Source organism: Penicillium chrysogenum (genome assembly GCF_028827035.1).
Source record: "Penicillium chrysogenum strain IBT 35668 chromosome Unknown utg000001l_segment0_segment0, whole genome shotgun sequence".
In the NCBI taxonomy this organism is placed as follows: Eukaryota; Fungi; Ascomycota; class Eurotiomycetes; order Eurotiales; family Aspergillaceae; genus Penicillium; species Penicillium chrysogenum.
The window spans coordinates 9,322,864-9,348,461 of NW_026622749.1; the positions used below are offsets into that span (position 1 = coordinate 9,322,864).

Below are 25,598 nucleotides of genomic sequence, written 5' to 3' on the forward strand. Positions count from 1 at the left end.
CGTCGTCGAACTTGAACCCTGGATTGAGGTACTAGTGTGATGATTCATCTACATATATCAAGAGATCCAGCTCTTTGTAGTTGTAGCACCTCATCTCCCTGCTTCCTAGCGGAGTGGCTGCCTGTTAGGCAGACACTCCGGCAGCCACTCCAACAGATCTATATGGATCACGTGACCACACAGCTTAAGACAATCAACACAACACTAAAGCGAGGCCAGTGTAAAAAAATCCCATGATTTCTAGAGATGAAATTCTAGGCCCCTTTCGGTGATTCAACGTTGAATTGCTCACAGACGAGGTGATCAGGACAAAAGTATGGGCCTGTCATTGTGGAGGGAATTATTCCCTCAGAGCCTCAATTTAAGAGGGCCGTGAAGGATTCAACAGTCAGCCAACGTTTCTTGACCGACTCAGCATCCCTTTTCTCAACACCACTCTTACTAGTCTCTCTCGCTGAACATTTAAAGGCAAAAGCAGCTGTCGCTGGAAATAATTGCGCTGAGGAGACACGTTTCTCAACAGGCCTCAATTAGGAGGTGTCCCTCTACGCAAGCAGAGCACTTGCGAAACAGGATGAGCCGAGAAGCCTATAAATACGTCTTCTACCCCCGGACAACTTGCTCTACAATTTATTCACATTTGACCACGCAGAGCCAAGCAGGCCTTGTGCCTGGAGCACTTGACAAGTTCTTACCCTTTGACCCAGTATTGAAATTTGTACTTTACTGACATTTATAGAATACAACATGGACCAGCAAGCCAGGCAATACCTGCCGAAGATATTCTTCTCAGCAAAACTACTTTGCAACCAGCCAGCCGATTATAGAGACATGACTTAGGCTGACTGGTTCAAACGTCTATGCGAAGGTGTCTGACGTCTCTCTGTGAGCTGATCTACTGGACAGCCCCGCGCGTATCCCCAAGGCAAAAGCGCGAATACCACGTCGCAGGTAGGTGAATTTTAGCCTGACCTGCTTAAAGTTCTACTAATCCTGAAGTCGAGGCGATCTAGAATCGAGGACAATCGCACGAGCGCAAGGACCATAGCTCTTTGTCGTCTCTTCATTCCTAGTCTTCGCCAACAGAACATGTGACTCGTCTATTATCTCGCCGACCTACAAGCTAATGCATGACAGTGAACCGTTGACATCGCACCAGAGTGGCCCCGAGAATACGGCACCCCGTTAGTGCTCTGTATAAAGCCATAGCCGATACACTAAACCTTGTCTCGTCGCTTCATACTACACAGCATACCCTGGGTAAAGTGTATAATTAAAGAAGCGGGCTAGTAACGGAGTGCAATCATTCTTTTGCGAGCCTCGCCGCATAGAAGCTTGAGACGTCCATTCTTCCCGGTGAGGTGAGTGATTTATCGCGCCTTCTGCTGCACTCTCCAGGTATTTGTGCAAACCATTGTGCTCACAATACGAACGCCATGCTAATATTCATGCCATTGTAGATAGGAGCACCATCGCCGCCCGTGAAACACCCTTGCGCGTAGTCCTATTACCGAATCGGACTACGACGCGTGCGTCTTCTGCCATCGATCTCACCGCCTTCATACCATGACCGGCGGAGTATATGAACCTCCGATCATCCGCATCACGCGGTTTTGTCCCATAATGACTGTACAATTTATTATCACAGGTGGGTTCATCACGCGCCTTCGGTCCTCAGAAGTTGCCCGGTGCACCCAGCGTGGCTTCGAAGCGGCAGCCGGAGTCTGCGACGATCTGGGCACAACATCATGTCAAGATGACATGAATGGTGGCCACATCGATGAAGACAATTGTAAGTGACCTTGTAGGTAAGATAATATGATCACCAAGCTAATTGATCGTCTCGTTCCAAGCAAACATACTGCGATCTTTATTAACTGGTAAGTGATAACAACTTGTCCCAGTGGTTCAAGCCTTGCTGACTCGGATCGTACAATAGGAGGTGCCCTCTTGGTCTCGTCACTCGAGTCGGATTGAAGCGCGTAAGTGCATTGCCTGCTCGGACTCCCCGATCCCGATGCGATTCCATGCTCTATCGCCCGACATGACCATTGGTGGCATGGATGATGAGCCAATGTGAAGTTCTGATCGCCTTTACCTTCGCCCTTCTCTCTTAGTCGACTCTGTATAACAGGTCGTGTGCTGATGCGTCTACGCGATACGTACCCTAAATTTCAATGGCTTATACCACCGTATGTCTTTCGGCATTCGAACATCGTGAAAGAATAGCCCTCGTGAATTGGGTTACTGGCGTCCAATGGGTGGCCTCACGTTGTTATCGGATGGCACCCGGCGTCTTTTCAAGCCTGATTATCCGACAGGCACCGGAAAATGCCGATGTCTCGCGTTGCTTAATAGCAGGGGAGCCTACCTTCACTATTGGCCATGTTGTTAGTCCAAATCCGCGTGTAAGGAGAGGGCGAGGCAAAACTACCTTCGTTTCTAACCTAGGGGCTAATTTCGGTCATAGTAACTACCAACCGGGAAGATAAGACCGTTACCGAGGCACAGCCCAGCCAGCTAAAGAGCCAGAAATACCATACGATACCGTCCTATCTCCTACTCCGCATTGCTCAGGTGTTCGATGTATACGAAAGAGCGGAAACGAACCAAGCGGAAATATACGGAGTAGCATCAAGTCGGTGTCAGAAATGTCTCTTTGGAATAGGTGTTTGGTATATTTGGATCTCAAGCACCCATTTCTCTATCAAACCCAAAGAAATACCTAGGAAGTCGCATATGTCTTAGATGCCACTGAAACTGCACGTCAATCAAGCCGGCCGCGTGTCTCTGTCTATTGATGTCGTTTTCTAACCTATTGCGCAAGCAGCTCCTGCTAGGGACCTCGCCGGATTCTGTCCACCAGCGTCGGCATCCTTTCAGCGTTAAGTATATATTTGCCAAACTCACCACTCCCTGGACGACATTTGGCAGACCACTGTTCAAGCAGATCCTTTGTGAAGATGAGTTTTAGTCTGTAACAACACCACCCAGAGCCATCCTGCTGCGTTCTATCGGCAGCAGAGCAAGATTGATCGCATGAACCCGGGTACTACGCCTCAGAAAGCAACGACCGGCGGTTCGGATGCAGTACTGGATATTGATACATGGGGTACGGCTGGCGATATGAATTGTAGTTACCAACCGGGGGGGGTTACTTACAATGTTGCGGCGACTCCCAAATGTAGGAGCCGATCGGATATTCTTGGTTGGTTTTCTTTGTTGCGAATCCACTTTCACACTCGGGATGGTTCTAGGATATAGCCATCCTACAGTAGAGTAGGCTTAAGTGACTTGCAATCGCCGACTGAAGCGATGACTTCGAATAAGAAGGCAGAGTCTATCGCATCACGATGTTTAGTTGAGCCAACAAATGGTATTTCGAGCGGTTCCTCATAAATGCTTCTATGCCTGGTAGGTCTAATCTTGAGCGTATGTATTGCCTATACATAGTTGAACCAACGGAGGGCAGTCTGGGGTTTGCATTCGACCAGCTCAATCGAAGTCGGGGCTGTATGCAAATTCACCGAGTGATCAGAATGGCACTAGAGATGGCTTGCGAGATAGAATCAATAAACTGATACATCTATCATGTGGATGAGATGGCAAGAAAACCGCCCTGCTACGTCTGGGGATATTGATCGACCTCGTCTCGGCCCACGAGGCCCATGGATTCGCAATGAGTCACTTCCACCTGTCTATGGGCGGGCATGGCGTTGGTTGGCCCATGAGCCGCTTGTTAACAAGCCCTTCACGCACGCATTTACTTTACAATGTTTTAGCCACGTACAGGTCCCACAATACTAAGGATACATAACGGGCGAGACGGATTGAACCAGGCTTGTCAAAGCGGTGGACTGTTGAGTCTGGTCTGAATGAGGCTTGAGAGTGTGATCTAAAATAAATATGAATAGGGATGCGACTACAATATGTGCATATATATATATATATATGTGACCACAAAATATGTCGAGTCTACAAATCTACTCCATTATACTGTCTACTAGTCTCAGCAACAAATTTATAATAAGGGCAACATATATAATAAATTATATAACAGGATACACCGTTATTAGGATCGATTACCTACTATACCAGTGGTTATGGTGGTAGGTGACAGTGATAGACGCAAATAACCGATTAATCCAGAAGTTGGAGTTGAACCCCCTATTCAGGAATCTTACATAATCTGAGGGTGGCATGGACCAATGGCAAGGTCTGGACGGTGACCCTCCTTCACCGCCCGACCATTCACCATCAACACTCACCATCAACACCCACCATCAACACCCACCATCAACACCCACCATCAACACCCACCATCAACACCCACAACACTCATCTCTGTTTGCCTACATCTGAATGAAAGGTGCCAAGTTCTATTGTAGCGAGGAAGCTATTACATCACAAGCTACCAAGGGAAAGGAATGTGAAATACGTCATTTGGTACTGAAGACGCTTCAGTTGTTAGTTTATGGTTTTGGCTATTGAATTGGCAAAGATCTAACTAGGGCCCCTTCTATATATCCAATGATGACCCTTCGGAACAATGAACACACGACGAAGATGTTGCGCAGGTCTTTGCTTCTCCGAATACTCTTGGAACACTCGAATACTGGTCCCTAGCACCACGAAGAGGTGCCTGCACGGGCTAGAGGCTCTTGTTGTCGCAGATGCCCCTGCGGAGACTCTTGTTGTCGCAGATGTCCCTGCGAGGCGCTTTGTTGACGTAGGGCCTAGGCTGCGGAGAGCTTGGTAATGCAGCGGTCTCCTGCAGAGAACTTGTTAACGCAGCGGTCTCCTGCGAGTCTCACCTGTCATCACAGCGTCCCCCTGCGGAGTTCACTTGGTAACGCAGCGCCCCCTGCGAGGTAGTCTTGTTTTCGCAGCAACCCCCTGCGAGGCATATTGATGACGCAGACCTATCCTGCGGGGTAGTCTTGTTGACGCAGCACCCCCCCTGCGAGGCATATTGATGACGCAGACCTATCCTGCGAGGATTGTTGTTAACACAGACCTATCCTGCGAAGCAACTTTTTACACTCGCGGGGCTCGTGGCAGCGACAGCCGTGGTCACGGAGACTCTCAAGCCCGCAGGCAAGAAAGGGGCACCATGACACACCGGAGTGTGGGAACCGAAGTCCTGATTGATTTTAGGCTGGGAATCCGGCTCCTTTTATATTTTTTCGGCTACGTCTCTACCAAGGAACCAGTTGCGCAGATAGTAGCGAGAATCACTGTCTCGTTAATAAGCGTTAAAGCGATTTGAACGACGCTGAAGGGGTGTTTGGAGACTTTGTGGCCTATAGCGCCAAGTCTCGACCTGGAATAATTCCTCTCAAAATTGTGCGTTGAGTGTGGCGTACCACTTCCATCGGCTGTTGAGAAAAAAATAATGTTGCAAAAGTAGGATTCGTACCTATCATTGAATTTGCAATTAAATCGCTCAACGTGCTTGTATTCTCCGCCTCCCCGTTTTAAACACGGTCACCGTTTCTTTCGTGAGGGTTGAAGTGCTTCGACTGATGCTGAAATAATGGGCTGCAGATGGACGACGGAAGCGCTATGCTATACCTGCAGTTGGCCGGAGGACCTTTCAATCCCACTAGAATCAATACTGCTATCTCTAGGCTCGCGCCGCTGAATGTTATTTTTTTCCTTTCTACTCGCAGCTGACTTATAATGTCTTTACTAAAATCTCTACTCCCTGGGCGCATAGGCCCTGGCATACTTTCAATCTCAGGATGAAGATTGTCTTTCTTTAGCATGATAGCCAAAAAGGGTCCAGACCTTTGGAAAGCTCAGACAAACTGGGTCTAGTTTCCAGGACAACCATGTGAACTGGTGCAACCTAGGCCCACGAGCTAGGTTCTCTTGATCGCCACCCCCTCGCAAGACTGCAACGCTACTATCACACTAATGAGACACTGGAGACGAATAGCACCCGACGGGCCAATCAAACACCACGCGTGAATTTAGACAGACGCAGGTCTCAGCGACGACCCATAGGATAGTAGATCAGGGAGGTTCTATTTGTGGAGAGAAAATGGAAACAATTGCAAAGGTCCAGACACGATCTACAAGCCCAAAGTTGGCCGCTGTTAGGGTCCGATAGAACGGGGGATTGTTGCCTAGGAGGTACTACTGGGGCAGGTGAGTATTTGGAATAACACGCAGACTTTGGCGACACAATATAGGCTACAACCCGATCTGTGGTTGTGTTCTCTTAGTCGCAGTCATGAGAAGGTAAGCTCCCCTATCAAGTGGTAAGCTAAACTTTACCTATCTAGTCTGTAGAACGTTCTAGAAGCTACGTATCTTCTCCTACAATAAGCCTTTCTCCGATGGTTATTGCTCTCTTTGGACCATAACAACACTTCCTCTCTATCTCTTCAAATCTACCGCTATTTCAATAACTCTAGCAGACGGCTTGTAAAGAACTATACCAATTATGGACTAACCATATAAGCTTGAATAAAATGGCCTCCGTTTTACTAAAACCGATTGGCCCCGGATAATATTTCGATATGGGCCGGCCCTCCTACGGCCCTAAACCTTATTTTAATCGATCTGCACATCTTGATTAAGATACTGAATTTCAAGAAACTTTCTAATAAAATGTTGGCCTTACCGTAGTAAATTTATCCTATATACCGCCCGGCGGAGATTGTAGTGTTTCTGTTCTAGTTCTCATTTTTAGACTGAAAAGGTTTAGTCACGAATAGACTAGAAAGTGGGTAGAAACCCAGGCTTGAATTCTTCATTAAAACCGCATTTTCTCACCGAGCGAGTATTTCCATGGTTCATTACAACAAACTCCCGAAATGATTTGCAGTTCCGCGACTGATCGGCAGTCCCGCTCGTGGTTCCGCAGTCTGTGTCAAACTTAATTTCCTTATGACTTGCGCGTGGGTCGAAAGCAGATCGGACGCTTCATTCCAAAGATCACTCCGCTCTCGACCACCGATCTAATTAAATCTAAGCGGACATGTTTCCTTAGGCTAATAAGAACCCATATATTTTTAGTCTTGCTACCCTATCCTATCTGCTTATAGGAAAACTCATAGTACCGTGAATCCTTATACACTGTCCGCAGTTTTTTACAGGCCATATGGGCCATGCCCCTGGTTTAGAATGATAAGGACGAAACTGTGTAGCTGGGCCTGCTCAGAGGCACCACGACCATACTCGAATGTTCACCTTTGACTTTGGAACTTTATCACTACTGTTGTAATTCCAAACAAGGGTGATTGCTCCTTCCTATACGAAATCCATAGAGTGATTCATATCTCTCATGCTAAGTGTTCATTGTCGAGTAAGCACAGCCTTTATGGTAATAACATACACCTGGACTATTTCATCGAAATAGTTGGCCACTATTCCTTCGACATAGTAATGTAGCGCTCCGTCGATAACATACTGCTAGTGTAGACGTTCTGTTCGCCGGTATCTCAGTTTCCTAGCGGCACAGACACGATGTATATAGTCCCATATCTAGGACGACGATCGCGTTCTTTATAGCGGGTACGGAAGCGGTGCTGGCGTCACGCAGCCTGTGGTAAAAAGCCAGCCCCTTATATAGGAAGAGTAAAAGTATCTTATACGTATTTCCGAGCGTGGCGTTTGAGCTGGCTTATCGTTGTCGCCAGACTGGCTAGAGTCGACCGCTAGAATTGTTTGAAACCACTTGTCAATGTTCCTTTGGGCAGAGGTATTGTCTGGCAGGGTTGACCGTGAACCGCTATAGACCAGCGAGCGCCGCACGTCGCCTGTTCGCTTTTGTTTGCTTGAACGACCGGGGACTTTGGCGCCAGTGCGACGCTGCTTCCGCAGAATATGGTACTTCTTCCCTCGTAAAAGACTCAATGCTTCGATCCACCTGATATTCCTCATAATATGCGTCGGAGAGGGCTTTCCACGACAGGCCCCGGTGGGAATCCAGCCAAGAGAGAAGGTTTCTCTCTTCCCATTCTGGCCAGCCGCATGCGCTACGGGGGGACATGGTGGTGCTCGGGAAAGTTACAGAAGTGGTAAGAACTGTTGAATAAAACAGCAGAAAGGGAATTCAAGGAGGAATGGTGTTGAGTTAAAAGGATCATAGTGTTGTACTTAATAATGGCGATTGCGTTTATGAACCACGGCTCAGCTTGGTGAACTGGGACCAGACGCTCACGGCTCGCCCTAACTCATGTTTCTGAGACCAAATGCCTTCAACTTTTGATGTACTGTATTTCGTTGAGAATCAACAACGTTGAACAGCCACTGTGCACATGTTGACAATATCACGTGGTTTCACCAGTTCGTTGAAACATGTCCGACTCTTAGTGAGCCATGCAGTAACCTAATAGATATCTACGTGCATGCATGGGTGAAAAATGCGTGCGCTTGCAATTCGCATTATCACGAGTAAACACAATACTCAATTGTGGTCCCGCGATACAACTTGCTATAAAGCCGGAGCGCTTTCTCCTACCACACCGAAGCAGAAGTGGGAACACTCGTCACCTCAGCGTAACTAAGAAGCAAGCATGGGCGGTATTCGAAAGGTCTCGCGCCCTCTTCGGCGACCAGACTTTCGAAGCAGATTGCAACGTGCACTGTCTTTGTCGTCCTTAGAGTCTGAGGACATCGGCAGTGTGTCCAGCAGCGCTACAGGGGATACAACAAGGGACGAGTCACCTCAGGAGGAAAATGACTCCGGCGACCCGGAAAATAGCACTTCAGATGATATGAGTGAGCAGGAAACTGCATAACAGCGGAGAACTGCGTTTGGACATGAAACGGACCTAGACATACGCGGACAGATCCAGCCCTCCGAAGACAGCAATACGGTTGCTCTTGAATGCCTGACGGAGTAAGAACAATCCCACACGGACGTAATTTAGAATTGGCCTGCTAACAATATCCAGGCTGTATAACCGAATGGGGTCAGTTGTGGTCGCTTCTGAGTGAGAACTTAAAGCACTAACTGTCTCCGCAGGTCTGTTGAGCGCTTGTCGCATGACCAAGGCGCCTGGAATGAAGCCGTTCGCAACGATCTGGTTGACATCTTGGGCCGATTGGCAATCGTCGAGACTGAGGTACAGAAGGTGACCCCACAGGGTACAAACAAATCTACAGAGGGCCAGAAGACTGGGAGATCCCTCCGTCGGCAGCTCGGCAGCAGTGATGGGACTCGATCTGTGTTTTGATATCCGATCATATACACCAGAGCAAGGAAATACTTCATGTTGGTCTTGAGTTGTGGATACGATTGTTTCACCGACTGAAAATATTACTGAATATGGACACTCTCATCATGGACGCTGGGTTGGAGGGCCACTGTAAAAGGCCTGGTTGACCCAATGCCAAGCTGGTGCCAGGGCGAGTCATGTATAGTTTTGTCGTCGTACTAGGGTCTTCGAATTTTATCAATGCTTACTTACCTAGCTTGTGCACACCAAAGCTACCTCACTCGAGCCGAGGGGCTAGTCGCGAGCCACTATATGTAGAAGACTACTTTAAGCCTTTCATTAGTTCCACCATTGCAGATAATTTGTACCGTCTAGACCAGTATGCTTGTGCACGGTCTGTACAACTGGAGACATTCCCCGAAGGCTAAAGCCACAATAGTACATAAGAATTATACGCCATATAACAGATGGTTGCACATTGGTTGCGACTACTGAGGTGTGATCCTTCGCGGTCGATACTAGTACAGTACTTCAATGTACCTAGTAGTTGAGCAATTACTATTTGTGATTGAGCTAGATCGGGACATACTACGGCAAGCTTTGGCTGAAGACCAAGAAGAGATAACAACTGTAGTGCGCAAGAGAAGGCGGGGTTTCTCCATTAAATCAATAGCCACGGAGCCTAGGAGTATCCTGATCGGACTAGCAAAGATTCATTCCCTTCACATGGACTAGAATAAATATCAACAGAACAGCGTGCCAATGTCTTTCCCATTTCTGAAGCGTGTCTGAGCGGTGTATTACTGAATCGACCACTGCTGCGTCTCCACGAGTATCAGCCCCATGTTCCCATACATTTTCTTAATGTATAAGAAGCGACCAAGGAGTCTGGAGCTGGCCGGCCTAGAGTGTGGTGGATCCTGCCGCTACAGTATTTCCGGAAATCGGCGGTGTCAGCTTTCACACTCTTTCTTTATTCTCCAAACCCCAAGCGCTAAAATACACTAAGCTACTCTTGGAAAAGCTTTGTCAGCCTCATATAATATTGGGACCTGGTCGGAAAATAAACGAAAACGTTGTTATCAAATTTGTACACATGTCGTCGTCGGATCAAAACCCAACCGCCCCCCGCAACCCACTTCCACTCCGATTGGCCAACGGTGGGGCAATGAGGAACCTTGTAACGCTTTCACAATTCTTTCTTTCTTTCCTACCGAACACTGCGAGTGTTTCGTCGCGTCGCTAATCCTAATTTGGCGTGGTGTATATAGACTTTGATCCTAAAATTACGCTATATATTTATAGGGCGAAAAGGATGAGGCAATACGACAGTCAATATATAACCTGTTATTGTGTGCAATATACAAGGTTAAACGTTCATAGTGGGGGAGGAAATGCCTTGCGTGTAACTGGAAATATATCAAGGCGGTAAAAGAAATATTAATAATTATCCTATCCCCAGGCTTCCATGGCGAATCCAAGCGTTTTCTTTTGGTTCTGTGCGCACAACCCACGTGATCCACGCCGTAATTTCTATTGCAGCAGATACAGCGGCAAGAAGGCGAAGTCCTTGTATTGTTTTCACGTCCCTACAAGCTCCTAGGCTTCCCCGAGACATTATAACGCCATGAGGGCAGCCCGTCAACATTCGCAATGGCCAAAAACATAGTGAGTGGTTTTACTGGGGTATCAGAGAGAAAGAAAACAGTACCAATATATTTGTGGGTCGTAAGCGCAATGAGTTTGAATGGTAAATTTCTTCCTTTTCTACTTGGCAGTGGCCGCGATAACAGACACTTGAGGTGTAGTTTTTTTGAATAAGCATTCTGGCTTTACGAAAGCCGATACACCTGAAGTCAATTTGTGCAATGTCCACTAGCTTTGCTTGACCATGCAATTTCCATCGCCCGCTCAGTCTAAACCCTCCGACTGGTTTCTTTCCATCGCTTGGTCTGGTTAAAGCAACAATCGTACGCCTCCAATCCGAAATATTCTCGCTCAAGAGGGCCGGATATTGGCGCTGACGGTGGTTTTGGTCTTCTTCAACGTGTTTTGCGTGACTCTGAGGCGCTTTCAACCGGTCTAAGTCAATTGCATCCGGTAGAAACAGCTCTGATACTTCATACTTCATCTGTTAATTCTTCAAATTTGAAGTTGGGGATGTATGCTCAGAAAGACTTCGTTGATTAGGCTCTGCTGATGATATTAATCGCCGTATTTACCAGGTTCCAATAGAACGACCGCGTGAGATATTTCCGCCGAGTAATTTTGACAATGCTTTTATTGGTTGGATGGAGCCTTGATGCGAGCCATCCTTCGGCAGTCTGTGATGCTGTGGGGAAGGAGAACAAAACAAGATCACTCCTACCAGCATGGTGCGACAAATATATTGGCCCTCACAATTACCAATTCCAGTGATCAGGATAGGTGGGTAGGCCCCCACACTGTGAGGCGAGCTTTTTCAATATGTTTTCGCTGTGTCACCAACCCATCATGATGACGTTGAATGATATCAGCATGAAAAAAAAAGGATATAAGTAGAGCCAAAACAAGCGTTCAAAACATTTGTTTCCCTCTTTCTCAATACAATTCCATCCACTCCTATTATTATTGATTCCGCTAAACATGGCCGACAGAAAGAATAGGGGATCCGCCAATCAACACGGCACCCTACATCCCCAATATGATGAAGAGATTCAAGGCCCAATTAAGCCCGGCTCGAATGATACCAATGAGCAAATCAGTTGGTAATATCTTTCCTCTGCTTGAACCTCTGGCTGACAGCAGATGTTAGCTCAGGATGACAAAGTGGCCGACAGAAAGAACAGGGGATTTGCCAGTCGACACGGCACCCTAGACCCCCAATACGATGAAGAGGTTCAAGGCCCCATTAACCCCGGCTCGAATGAATATCAATGAGCAAATCAGTTGGTAATATCTTTCCTCTGCTTGAACATCTGGCTGACAGCAGGCGTTAGCTCAAGATTACAAGGAGGCTATTGGCCGCTCCAAAACCCTGAGCGATGATAGTGCACGGCTGGTAACGTCTCAAAACATCTTCCGCTTCGAAGAAAGACCAGGATGTAAATGATATACCCTGGTGGCCTGATCCTTCAGGTAATCCCAACAAGACATTTGCACGGTGTCAAAAGCGACGTCTATATTACTTCGCAAATTAACAACTATTTTGAGCAATTATTCCGTGTATTGTGCCTTAAAATCTGGCCTTCAGTCTGTCTAGAATTGGTTGTTTCTTTAGTGGTCAAAGCAGGGAAACGTTTTAAGACGCTCTCTATAAGCTGCCTTATTTCTAGAGGGAGTGGTTAGTACCTGATCGAAGCTGCATTGGCTAGTCTGCGCTGGCAAGTGGCGATTGGACAAGCGAGAACAACGAAAACCAAGATAATGAAATGGTATGTAAACAGTTCAATGAGCAATGGGAACTCGTTGATAGTCACCTAACTACTTGTTAGCTCGCTATTCACTCATTCCTTACCCTTCACTATGCTTTGCCCTTTCCTATTCCCCGCCCCGTCTGTGCCCTGAAACGAACGAGGTAAGTTACTATTTTTCTCGTAGGGCCTATATAAACGACTAATATTAATTGGGCCATTCTGATGTTTCTAGGCGCCGTGATATTCCACTCCGAGCCCCACAGGCCTGCATTCGTACGACAATACCGACAGGAAATTTGCGGGATTAGGTCTGGGCGTAATGATTTCGAGACACATACCTGCGTACTGTATATATCAAAGACGTTAAAAAAGATCTGCAAGATTGTGCCAGTATTTGCTAAAAATTGCCGTGCTTCAACGGTTTAAGATGATGATATTGGAGGTATTTCTTTCAGTGTTATTGAAGGCCACACTAGGAAATTGTAATACGAGTTCTAGGTTCAAAAGGCAACACCGTCCGCCACTAGTACTTTAAATGTCATTAAAACCTGCCCCAAGGTTACCTGGACACCGTGTGAATGATTTATCACAAGTCTCACCGTCACGTCACGAACCATTTATACAGTGGTAGTAGTAGATTTCATTTACCCCGATCTCTCGCAAAGCGTACAGGCTACAGCACCTATATATATCCCTAGGTGTACATGTATGATAACCCACTTCCTGAAAACGAACTTAGAGCCTCGTCAAGGCCTATCGTGGCGTAGTTGCCGCTCACATTATTAGGCTGCCCTCGTGGCGCGCGACTTTGGAACCATTGCGACGCCTCAGCGAAGTCTAGCACACCCTTAACCGTCCTAGGCCGCGAGACGGTGTCTGTTATACCTCTTTCGCCTTCAGTTGAGCCTCCTAGTAGACTCGATACGCCGTTGAAGGCGTCCTAGTTCACTCCTTAACTTCTATCGAATTTCCCTTAGATTTAGGCAGTCTACGAGCACGTGGGTGACTGTTTCTTACGCGCCGCACGCACTAGTGTCGCAGAAGCCGAAGAAGGCCTTAGCATAAGTGAATAACGAATTATAGCCCGTGCTACGTTCGGCCCTAGGCAAATTCCTATACAGCTTTATAGTGTACACCGCTAGTAAAACGTTATCAATGCTTCGTAGGTGACCGCCTTTAGTATATCTTTTCCATTCCCGTTCCCCCTAGGATCTCTTTGCTGTTCGGGCGATACTAGAACTGTGTAGAGCAGTCAGGCCTCGGTAAAACCACTTAACAAGCCATCGTGGGAAAATAAAGTGGAAAAAGCGCCTACGCTGTCACGCATATTGCCTTAGAGTCTCCGAGGCATCGACTCTTAGAAGACTACAAAACTTGACAAAGACTGAGGCCCTAATGGCTTAGTGAGACCGTCTACGGCCTGTTCCTCAATCGAAACGTATTGAAGCCTAATCTCGCCTACATTCAGTACGGCTCGCTGATAGTGAAATTTCACGTCAAAGTGCTTCATCCGTTTATGAAATTCGGGATTGAGAGATAGCGTATGGCGGACTGGTTGTCGGCCATGGTGTTGGTGACCGGGGACCGATATAGGTGCGTTTCGGCCAGGAAGGTGCGGAGCTGCTGTAGATGCGAAATGACATTATATTGTCCAATTTACTCGGCATAGGTCGTAGACATGGCTACTTCCCCCTATCTCTCAGGTGGCCAGGAAACCGGCGCACCCGCAAATTGAAATACGTAGCCGGATGTCGAGTAGGCTCCACCAGTGATAACGGAGTCGCCGAAGCCGGTATCCGTATATCCAATCAACTGACCACTACGGTATGTAATGCAATTGAGTTGCGTATATTTGACATAGCGAAGCAATCTCTGCAGGGCGACCCGGTGGTGCGATTGTGGCTGAGATGTGAAGCGAATCAATGTGCCGATTTATCAACATAAACTAGGTAATATGATTCAAAATCAGGTAGATTGTGCAAATAGCATTCTCACACATTGCGCTCCATGGCTTGTTGTTGATAGTTCTTTTTAAACCACCCTTTAGCAACCAGGGCTCTCCTGATGCTAGAGGTTGTATCCACGGTCTAGAACTCATCTATGAGAAGAACAGCCATCTCATCGAGGTATAAGCCGGGCTTTTCAGATAGGCGGTCGCAGAGCGCTTGGGTCATCAGTGGTGTCACAGTCCGTTTCCGCCCCTTTCGAGTTGGAGGTGCGTGGACACTTCCAAATTGCGGCAAGCTTTTGCGAATATCCATAATCGCACCCTGGCTGCATTCAGCTTCTGCGGCCACCTGAGAGACCGGCTCTCTATCATATGCTGGAAGAGACGCAGACTTGACGGGGGAAGCTTAGGAGCCATTCTGCAAGAACGAAACGTTCCAAGGCTGAAGAAGCCTTTTGCCCAAGGTGAACAGGATAAAAAAGGGACACAGGAATACCGTTTGTAATGGCATTTTCGCGCGTAAGACAGTAACTTGGGTCCAGCAGTATTCCACTGTTGGCCATTGAAAGATTCAGCCCCCCGATTCCTCGGTGCACATTTAAAGAAATAATCTACGGGCTGCATGTTTACAATGTCTGGTAAGTCTGTCCTCTAGCCGCATCCGGTGTATTGGGCATATCATTGACTTCCATAGCTTCCGAAACTTCACCCACCGTGCGTCCAGCCCCAGGCTCTTTAGGCAAACGCACCGTTGCAGAGGTTTTGGGGAGTTTATCTCTCGAGATCTCTCCCCCTCAAAAAGCTCGATCTCAAGACCGGCCAGGGTCCGGAACTTTTGGATACCGAAGCTTAAAGTTGCGAGTCCGACTGGCAAACTGTGGGACTTAACTACGAACTCGGCATCACTTTCTATTGATTTGAAGGGGTCAATCTCTCAAGACACGGCACCATTTCGGTCCTACAAATTTACGTTCTTCAGCATAGAGAGAATGGGTGGGATTTCACAAGACTGATTATTGATGGGTGCGGCGTGAAAATGGGTTGGACAATCAAACTTTCCTGCTCAGCAAGTTGACCTCTTCAGACTGTGTACGGTAATCTCACTGCTCTGTCAACACTCACATAGATGATGATTCAGAGGGCTCACCTCCATCCCCAGCCAATCGCTGTGCGGCATGGTAGTAGGTTATCTCGCTACTTTTCTGAGGCCAACACTTTTTCCCCTCATCATTTCCCAGTCCAGTTTTATGACGACCCACCTACCTAATTACTCAACGTCGTGGGCTAGGTTCCCTCTTTTAGGAATGGACGGTTAAGCCTCAGCATTTGCTACTCCGAATGAGAGAGCGCTCTTGTACTCACGCGAGGCGTGATTGTCATCACTAGATCCAGGGAATCAAACCTCCTCGCTAGCGAGTTTGCAAACTTCAAGACCGCCAGGCCGCGCAACTCATCTACAACTGCATCGTCCTAGCACGACACCGAGGTAGTGGAACACGTCGAGCGTCTGATCCAGACACGGCGACGTACCCCCTTATTTTCATCGCATTTTGCGCGTCCAATCCACTCAATTCCGAGCGAATCTTAGTCGATAGATAGAGAGCAATGACCCCAATGTTGCGAGCCGAAAGCCGCAAACTTCTCGCGTACCAGCGTCCATTCCTGGGATATATACCCGCCAATTAGAATACTTATACGGTAGCGCGGGCGGCTCGGACTGTTCGAGCCGCTTGGGTTACGTAAGTTGCAGGCAGATGCAACACTCCTTCCGCGGCCGCAACCGACCATAGAATTTCCCTTCGATGCTCAACGCAAGGCTGCTGCGTAAACGAGCCTGCCGATGAAGGCTTAAGCTAATGTTTGATATTTGCTCACCACAAAGCAAATGATAACTCCCAGAAGCTCGAGGAAGAGCTGGTCAGCTATTTCCATCGAATCTTCGCCCATATCTTCCCCGGATTTGCCAGCGACACAACATTTTCATTATTACCCTTTCGTATTTTTTTCTTGAAACATGGCCTGTTGGGCGTCACGGTAAGTCGAAATAAGCCCATTCTAGGATTCCAGGGTCACTGACAAACATAAGAAAGCACTCCCGATCCAAAAGTGATCCGCGACGGTGCACTGCTCAGACGGATATCCTAGCCCAAGCCAGCGCGGCCGTCCCTAGATGGTCAATCGAGCCGGCCACAACCTCGCGGGAAGCGCCTGGCCATAATCTCCTACGGCGGTCGGCAACCCCACATGACGAATCCCTGTCACCGGCAACCCCTTCCCACATGCGCCCAGTCCATCCGCAGCTTTATATGCAGCCCTTTCAAGGTGTCTCATTAGACTGCACAGTATGTCGCGAGTTAAATGCCCTCTGCGATCACGCTCGACCGCAGTGCTCACGCTGCTACCAACAGCAAACCCTTTGCTTCTACGTGGGCCCCGGGCAGAGGCCCAAGAGCAAGGGAGAAATCTGGAGATGGCTGGATCAGTCCTAAATTGAATTTGGTGGTTAACGGGGATGACGGGGAAACAGCAACAAGGAAATGGGCGTGGACGTGGATCAGCCAGATGGCAGTTTTAACCACCCCTTCTAGCTCGCTCCCTAGAATTCTCATGTGAGAATACGATAATTTATAATGACCCACAGTCCAATACGTTATACCGCCAAATAAAGGTTGCTTTCATAGTAACCCCATACGGCCAATCGTTGTTCGGGGGTATGGACCGAGAAACAACGCGTTTGTCTCTAGGGGTAGAATGTTTTACAAGTCTACTGTACCTTTGTGGTTGTCTACTCGAATGACATGGCGGCAATGGTGAATCTCTTATTTAATATATTCGATAACTAGGAAGATAAGGGCTAACAATACTGCAACTGAAAAGCCCAAATAGCAGCAATCCATTGTGACATTGCAAAAAGCCAATCCTATCAAAGGAATCAAAGTCAGCCCTCGCTATATCTCGAGCCTTTACAAGCGTTCTTTCCTTGCATTTTTACGGTCTAGGTGTATATGTCGCCAGACCTACTGCCCTGTCGGGGTTCAACCATAAACCACCTATTTTCAATCCCGCCTGGCGAAAATGGCCTTTTGGCACTCTCTCCTTTCGTACACGACCACATTGATACATAGCGATCCCGAAAGGAATATGATTATTCATCAATATTCATGAATATTTGCGAATATGATTAATATGAATTGAATAATAGGAATAGGAGTAAGCCCTTCATTCATATTCGCAATATTCGTTAATATATGATTAATTCATATTTATTCGTACAATAAGATACCATACATTATCATTCGTTTCATTAAATCTCCATAGCGAATTATGTGCCTGTCTCTAATTTCGAAGCACTGAAACTTACATGCATGCACCACTGGAAATTTATGCCTGCGACTTTCCTCTCAATAGCATCAGCCATCGCATAGTCTCCGCGTTCAGACGGTGCCTTCGGAGGCCCAAGACATCTCGAGCATTGCTGAACTCGCGTCCAATCCCGACCTATGCCGAAGGGATGGGTAGATAATCGCGAGCGGCTTTTGCCATGAGTGGAAAATTAAACGCATTAGCCTTCCACCACTTTAGGACCCATTCTGCGTCCGCATCGCCGATCATGTGGTGGGACCAGTTGACCGGCGGGGAATTCAAATACTTATCAATATCCGACAAAGAGGCCTCTTTGGATGGCTCGACTTTGCGCAGAGTTCTCCACATTGTTTCCGACATCCCCGCTGGACGTGGATGGTCAACTTCACACGACACAAATGGCTCTGGAGGGCATGATAGGTGGTTGAATTAACTAAGTGCTAATTCCCGGACGCGTTTTGGGTGGGGTGCGCAGCTAGGCCGGGAAATACGTTATGAGGTTAGGGGGTAATGAGTATGATTAATCATGGCGTCATTCGATATCAGACGGTTCTACCATGAGATAAATAGTGCTTGTTTCCAGCGCTCGAATGCTATCTACACAAAACAGAACAATCATAACATATCATAATTTCTACACCACTTCCTCTCTTCGTGTTTTCGTTTTTCACCATAGACACTGCCAAGGTTTGTGAATATGCAAATCTGTGTCCTTATACAAACTTACACATACATACAGAACGCCGCCAACTATATTACCGAGTCCGTGAAGGGTAGTGGTGCTAAAGCTTCTAAGGAGACTAACAAGAACATAGTAAAGGATAACGACGCTAAGATAAGCACTCGTGCAACCGCTGCCAAGGATGCTCTTATCGATAAGAAGGACGAGAAGGCTCACGACACCAAGGCCGATCTCAACAAGGGTTAGTTCATCTGCCTAATAGCTACGTGGTTAGTTGTTAATGTCTCGCAGAACAGGCTAAGCATGGCTAAGCATGGGTAATCACCGATGTTAACGGATATTGCTCATTTTGAATCAATACTTCAGTTGCCGTTGCCTACCCTCGCTGGTCGGATACGTGGTGACTGTATGTTACGTGACTATATACCGCAAGCGGTGATAACCAAAATGACTAATAAATGTCTATTTATAAGAAAACAAACGTATCACTAGAAGTTAATGGGTAGGAACGTCTTCCGTTCTTAGGTCTATGAAAAGTCAATAACGCCATAGAGGTATATGATCGATAATAATTCGATAATAGTAAAAGTTCGGACTATCCTTCGAGATCTTCAGTCGCCAGCCAACCACCTACTTACTAATGTCACGTTAAGGGGATATTTCAGAATATCAAACCATAGTGGGTCGTAGGATAGAAAAGCACAATAGACACTAAGGGGTTGGATGCCCCACTATTATCTGATTAGTGGGTCAGATAACCGATATTCTTAAAAAGATCGAGTTGCAAGTATATATATAGCTCACTCTGACCTTAAAACAAGCCTCACTATGCCCCCTTCACAAAGTTCTTTCCCGATTCTCAATCGTTAGCCTTATAGATTACTCCCAATGATTGACAACTAGTAAGATAATCCGCTAAAGTCTGCAGATCATTACCCTATATGCTATTTGAGCTGTAATGTTACGGAACTCCTAGAAGCCGACGACGGTCTTATTAATAAACCCTAGAAGAACCTCTTTGATATTGCCCCGCCTACCAAATGCAATCACTCTAGGTATATCTCGTGGCTTAAGTGATTCTTAAATGCAGAAGTGACTATTGACCAATAGGAGTTAGATAGGCTATATGACTAAATAGCAACTACATCGTGGAAAATAGCAGAATCAGGGATATGTGAATCAGCTCTAGGATTGGGTAAATGTATAGTGACATTAGCGGTGTTTAAATATGCCTCTCTAGAGATAGCGTGCCTACCCGCGGCAAGTGTTTGATTTTACCGGCCGTGTCCGGCCACGTAATTTCGTGGCTTCCTTATCCTCAAGCCAAAATGCAACCATTTCAGGGGGCTAGTGGGTGATACGTATTAATTAATGACGGGAAAGACCGGACCTCCTTCGAATGCGGCGATTTCGCTCTTTATCGCTGATTGCATGATCGATAGCGGCGCTATCAGACCGCACCCCCATCGGGACAGCATTTCGTGTCCCCATGACCCTATCCCAGCCACAAGTAATCACATGACCAAGATCCGTATAGGAAGAGTGTGAATCCAGAAATAGGCTTCTCCAAAACCCAACCGAATCCAAGACCCAATACAGGGTACCAATTGGGGCCCAGGAAGACCCAATTTTGCATAAAATAGAGCTCTTGGCGTTCATAACCCTGCGAAGTCATCGAAATAAAATACTGTTTTTTGCACTTGTTCTGGCTTCCCCACTATATTCTTAATGACCTCATTTGCCATAGTAGGAAATTTTAAGTAATCACTATGAAATAGAAGTGAGAAAGCCTGGTTTTAAATTGCTTACTTTATAGAATTATAGATTTCTCTCTTGTGGTACTATTTGGCCTGAAATGGGAAAAATGTTGTTAGGAATATGGAGAAATATATATTTGACTCATGTAGAAGTGGTGGTATTTTTTCAACAAGAGGAAATATAAATATCAATATATTGATTTCTACTCCAAATCATCAATTTCTATATAAAATGAAAGCCAGTCTTCTTTATTTGGGTATATTCATCTATTATAATAGCTATGTGGCTGACCTGGTAAGACTACTAAGATAAAGCACATCTTACTCTACCTATGCGAAATATTTTTGATTCAGTATCGTTGCGATCTGAAGTATTGGGCTTTAAAGAGCTAGGTTTATTTCTAGTAGGAATATTGTGAGCTCTTCCAAAAGAATGCATGAGGCTTTACTAGCAGGCACCATCCAGTATCTAAAAAGTCAGGACAGCTCATCGAAAGGGAATGAGGGACAAACCTGGCATATAATGGATCCCAGTTCTGTCTCACTAGGATAAACAGATGGAAAAGCGACAACATGCGCCAGCGTCAGCGGCAAGTCACCAACTAGGAAGAACGCGAGATCTTCGTGCATGTAGCATTCATGTAAGGAGAGAACGTTCCTGTGTTCTAGACGTCCGAATCTGTATATCAATCTCGAGCATTCTCTTTCCCGTATGTCCGGATGGCTACCATGCGAGACGGGCCAGTGCGTCGTGTGGCAATTGTAACTTTGCCAGCATTTTCATACGTAATGACTTTCCGATAGGTAGGTATCCCACGGTGACTCCTGTCTTACAATCAGGACGGATGCAATATTTTCCAGACCACACAAGTGGGATAGGCAAAGGCTTTTGGGAGGCCCCGACAACCTTCAATATACCGCGGCGGTGAGGTCCTGTTAAATTCGTGGTGGCCGACATCAAAATAGGGACCTGAGATTGAGCTTTGATAGTGCCAAGGTCATATATCATGTTGTCTTTGAGTAGTTTTGATGACATGATGACAGGGCGGTGTTTTCTCGGATTCCAAAAGTGCAAGAACTAAAAGAGAAAGTGGAATTCCGTTTGTTTTGTACGCGCGGTGCTAAGGATGCGGTGTTAAGGATTCGACTCTCGGCTGTGATAGGTGATGGCAGCTTCGACTGACTGTCGTAAGATGAGACCGATTAGCCACAGTGCTTACACGCAAACTGTTAACGGCACGTGTATCCTTTTATAACTGACAATTAGCTGTCAGCCGTCACGAACCTGAGTCTCGAGCTAATTAAAACCCAATGCGAATGGACAAATGACCGCACTGCTCAACATAACTCAACATCCTCAGGATCTTGTTACCCTTAGCAGCGCTAGGGAATACTGTCCACGGACAAATTCTAGGTTTCCTATGGCCGACAACGCGCCAAAAATGAAGACGGAAACTATCAAACGAGCCAGAGTCTATGGCGGCTTCTCTGTAATAGCAGCCTCATGTTTCGCTAGGAGTCAACGAGTGCACCGGATCAGACATGGTATGCTTATTACAATAATTGGTACGCTCATGAATTGGCAAACTTGCCAGTAATTATTGCGTTGCACAGAGTTCCACTTATATGGCCATATAATGATCACTCGCAACTTCTACGCGACCAGCATCTAGTTGACGCTACAACGACCATATTGGCCAGGTGAAGAGAGAGAATCCGGTGGACTCGGTTATGGTCAGGTGTGCCTATAGCTTGGAAGTTCGCTTTTACAGCACGGCGAGTCGCTCTCACACAATCCTCGGACGAATACTGGGACAGCTGATTTGGCCTTCGGCGTTCTAGCGTTACCTATAGTACCGATACTACAGTCTAATGGAGTCTACAAGTGATGCCATAATGGGTCACTTGAATTAATATGCTGACATCTAGACTCAAAATGACTGCCAAACTGCCGAGTTATCAGGACCAGCAGCCATGAGCTGATAAACGTAATAACACAATACTTGTAGAGCACAGAGCCATTGCAACATTACGAGGGAAGCGGGTTGAATAATGTAAAGAGTGGCTGGCTTTGATATTCGAGGCAATCTGACTTGCGAAATTGCTATTTCTCATTGCTACCCCCGGTTGGTCTCGCACACGCTGTCTAATTTCTCTAATATATTGCATTGACTGGAGATCAAGATGCAGCTCGTTTTGCATATTCCTTTCTGCTTGCTGAGCGTACTAACATCGCACAGAAATTCGTTCAACACCTCCGGACCTGTAAGAATTTCGGTTTGTGCGATTTGACCGGATATCTGGTGAGACTATAGGAGGGGATCTTGTTGTGATATGGGGCTTGTGCAGATGAGGAACCAAGCCGCACTGTCGGAATTAGCTCCGAAGTGTCTATACAGACGACCAAGTTTATCGGAAATCAATCTTGGCTCATTATTGTATATATAGGCTCATGTATCTCTCTGAAATAACAAGTCAATTTATACATCTGAAAAAACACAATATCCCTCTGAACTACAACAGTTCCTCTTTGACGGATGTAGCCAGCGCCGCTCCTGCCTCGTCGCGGCACCGTCGGAGCATGTCCGCCGATCTAATAAGCAACTCCCCAACCGAATCGGCACTCAATAAAATAAGCAAGGCAACATTTTCTCACCGGAAAATCTGAGGTTATATTCTTCCAGAATGTTTGCCATGAAGCCTCCAACCAATTCGGAATAGTGTTTTGCCGCACTCTCGACTTGGAGCGCTTTGATTGTCAGGTTGGGCATCCTTGCGTCTTTGCGCTATTTGGGTTCATGCTGTGGGGTAGCTTTGGAACGTGATAATTGTCTCGTCGACTCTCGAAAGGATTCCCAAACAGGCTGTTGCTATGAAGTGGTGTGAGCCCTGCAACCGATCGTTTGGCAGCCAGGACGCACTCGATCCGCATCTCGGTGACTCGCCCGCGCATGCTCCATCGTATGATTGCGAGCCCTGCAACCGATCGTTTGGCAGCCAGGCCGCACTCGATCAACATCTCGGTGACTCGCCCGCGCATGCTCTATCGTATGATTGCGAGCCCTGCAACCGATCGTTTGGCAGCCAGGACGCACTCGATCGGCATCTCGGTGACTCGCCCGTGCATGCTCTATCGTATGATTGCGAGCCCTGCAATCGATCTTTTGGCAGCCAGGACGCACTCGATCGGCATCTTTACGACTCACCTGCGCATTTCAAGCTGCCTAGAACACCTTTGAACATTTTTTTCCAATCTTTCAATGGCTTTGTATATGATCCCACCTTACCGCCACGCGAATCGTACTCATCTTTACAAATGTTCTATGGCTGGCATAGAGGCGAAGATGAATCTAATCGAGAATCCGGCATGACTAGCACCTTTGAACACCGCCCACGACCGACGCAATGTTACAATTGTCAGGAGGTTGGACATAAGGCATTCCAGTGTAAGAACGTCCAGAAGTGTGCAAGATGCGCCGCGGAGGGCCATCGCCATAGTGACTGTAACCAAACGGTTCTAAAGTGCGTTCCGTGTGGAGGCCCGCATGAATCTATAGCAAGAATTGCCGGAAGCTCTATCCGTCGCGTCATGAGTAAAACCTTCCGTATCATCCAACTGAACGTGAGAAAACAGGGCGGGGTGCATGACAGCTTGATGAATGACGAAGAAACCCAAGGCGCAGCGGTGTTAGCGATCCAAGAACCCCAAGCGAGGAGAATTCACGGCAGACTCTTGACGACCCCGATGGGACATGACAAGTGGACGAAGATGGTTCCTTCCACCTGGAGGGAAGGCAGATGGGCGATCCGAAGCATGCTTTGGGTCAATAAAGATATAGAAGCGGAGCAAGTGGCTATAGAATCCCCGGATCTGACGGCGGCGGTCATCCGGCTCCCCGAGCGACTGATTTTTATGGCATCGGTGTACGTCGAGGGGGAGATGCCTCGGCGTTGGACGACACGTGCGATCACCTAAGGAAGGCAGTTGCAAAGGTGCGGCGAGACACGGGCGCTGTGGTGGAGGTCATGGTTGTGGGAGACTTTAACCGCCATGATCAACTCTGGGGAGGAGACGAGGTGTCCCTGGGAAGACAGGGCGAAGCGGATCCAATCATTGACCTCATGAACGAGCTTGCTCTTAGCAGCTTGCTCAAACGAGGTACAAAGACATGGCACGGTGGTGGACAGAGCGGGGACTGCGAGTCGACCATCGACCTCGTCCTGGCCTCTGATAATTTGACAGAATCAATGATCAAGTGTGCGATACATGGGACAGAGCACGGCTCGGATCACCGTGCCATTGAGACTGTGCTCGATGCACCGTGGTCAGCTCCGAAGCATCAGGAACGACTTCTGCTGAAGAACGCACCATGGAAAGAGATCAATGCCAGAATCGCGAGTGCTCTGACCGCCACTCCGTCGGGAGGCACTGTGCAGCAGAAGACTGACCGACTCATGACGGCGGTCAGCGAGGCGGTGCATGCTTTGACTCCAAAGGCAAAAAAACCGTCACTACACGCGAAACGATGGTGGACAGCCGACTTAAGACAGTTGCGCCATATTGCTCTCTCGCAAGAACGCGTCCCGAGAATGAAGTCAACCAACACTGAATATCGCACGGTCACAAGCAGTCCCCAACAATGACCTGCCAGTGAACGTAGGGAGACACGCAAACCGAGCTGATGCAGCACTCCCAGGCAAACTCACCCGGCAGCTGTATGACCGATTATCGTGGAAAGAAGCGAGCGTTCTGCTTCAACTCCGAACCGGCATGGCATGACTCAATGGATATCTCTATCGAATCAACGTAGCGGACACAGACCAGTGTGCGTGTGGACAAGCGAGAGAGACCGTGGAGCACTTCCCTATTTCGATGTCAAAAATGGACGGCGCACCGGACGGAACTACTACAATGTACCAACACCCACCGAGGAAATATATCCTTCTTCCTAGGAGGAAAGTCGCCTTCCGATGATCAGAAGTGGACGCCGAACTTAGAGGCGGTACGGGCCTCAATACGATTCGCCATCGCCACGGGCCGACTCGAGGCCACCTAACCATGCCAACGAACATAAATCACCCCCTTTCGCCGATCTAAACAAGCTTCTCAGGATACATTTTGACGGAGAAGCGGTTAAGGGGGCAATTTTTAGAATGTGAAAAATGTTAGCAAATGCTTCTTTCGGTCTGCCATGGGGGAAGTTTAGGATAGAGCGTCTGCTCTTAGCCCGTCCAGGGTGTCAAACAATCTGAGCCATCTTTGTTTTTTTTTGTACCCAA

The 25,598-nt window shown here is 47.3% G+C and overlaps 6 protein-coding genes across 6 annotated transcripts; 4 read left to right on the forward strand and 2 right to left on the reverse strand.

Annotated features, from left to right (window-relative positions):
- Positions 1-14,655: 14,655 nt before the first annotated feature.
- N7489_003620 (uncharacterized protein) lies at positions 14,656-14,933 on the reverse strand (the record flags this gene model as incomplete). Its single annotated transcript, XM_056709375.1, is given in 2 exon segments — positions 14,656-14,891; positions 14,909-14,933. The coding sequence occupies 2 exon segments, from the start codon at positions 14,931-14,933 to the stop codon at positions 14,656-14,658; spliced, it is 261 nt and encodes an 86-aa protein (XP_056573677.1).
- Positions 14,934-15,147: 214 nt separating this feature from the next.
- On the forward strand, positions 15,148-15,404 carry N7489_003621 (uncharacterized protein; the record flags this gene model as incomplete). The annotated part of the gene is made up of 2 exons (XM_056709376.1): positions 15,148-15,154; positions 15,211-15,404. 2 exons carry the CDS (start codon positions 15,148-15,150, stop codon positions 15,402-15,404), a joined length of 201 nt encoding a protein of 66 aa, XP_056573678.1.
- A 1,126-nt stretch (positions 15,405-16,530) lies between these two features.
- On the forward strand, positions 16,531-17,005 carry N7489_003622 (uncharacterized protein; the record flags this gene model as incomplete). The annotated part of the gene is made up of 2 exons (XM_056709377.1): positions 16,531-16,550; positions 16,576-17,005. 2 exons carry the CDS (start codon positions 16,531-16,533, stop codon positions 17,003-17,005), a joined length of 450 nt encoding a protein of 149 aa, XP_056573679.1.
- A 1,009-nt stretch (positions 17,006-18,014) lies between these two features.
- Positions 18,015-18,227, reverse strand: N7489_003623 (uncharacterized protein; the record flags this gene model as incomplete). Its single annotated transcript, XM_056709378.1, has 1 exon — positions 18,015-18,227. The coding sequence occupies one exon, from the start codon at positions 18,225-18,227 to the stop codon at positions 18,015-18,017; it is 213 nt and encodes a 70-aa protein (XP_056573680.1).
- A 349-nt stretch (positions 18,228-18,576) lies between these two features.
- On the forward strand, positions 18,577-18,872 carry N7489_003624 (uncharacterized protein; the record flags this gene model as incomplete). The annotated part of the gene is made up of 2 exons (XM_056709379.1): positions 18,577-18,802; positions 18,853-18,872. 2 exons carry the CDS (start codon positions 18,577-18,579, stop codon positions 18,870-18,872), a joined length of 246 nt encoding a protein of 81 aa, XP_056573681.1.
- Positions 18,873-23,190: 4,318 nt separating this feature from the next.
- Positions 23,191-24,962, forward strand: N7489_003625 (exonuclease/endonuclease/phosphatase family protein; the record flags this gene model as incomplete). The annotated part of the gene is made up of 2 exons (XM_056709380.1): positions 23,191-24,242; positions 24,296-24,962. The coding sequence occupies 2 exons, from the start codon at positions 23,191-23,193 to the stop codon at positions 24,960-24,962; spliced, it is 1,719 nt and encodes a 572-aa protein (XP_056573682.1).
- Positions 24,963-25,598: the final 636 nt, after the last annotated feature.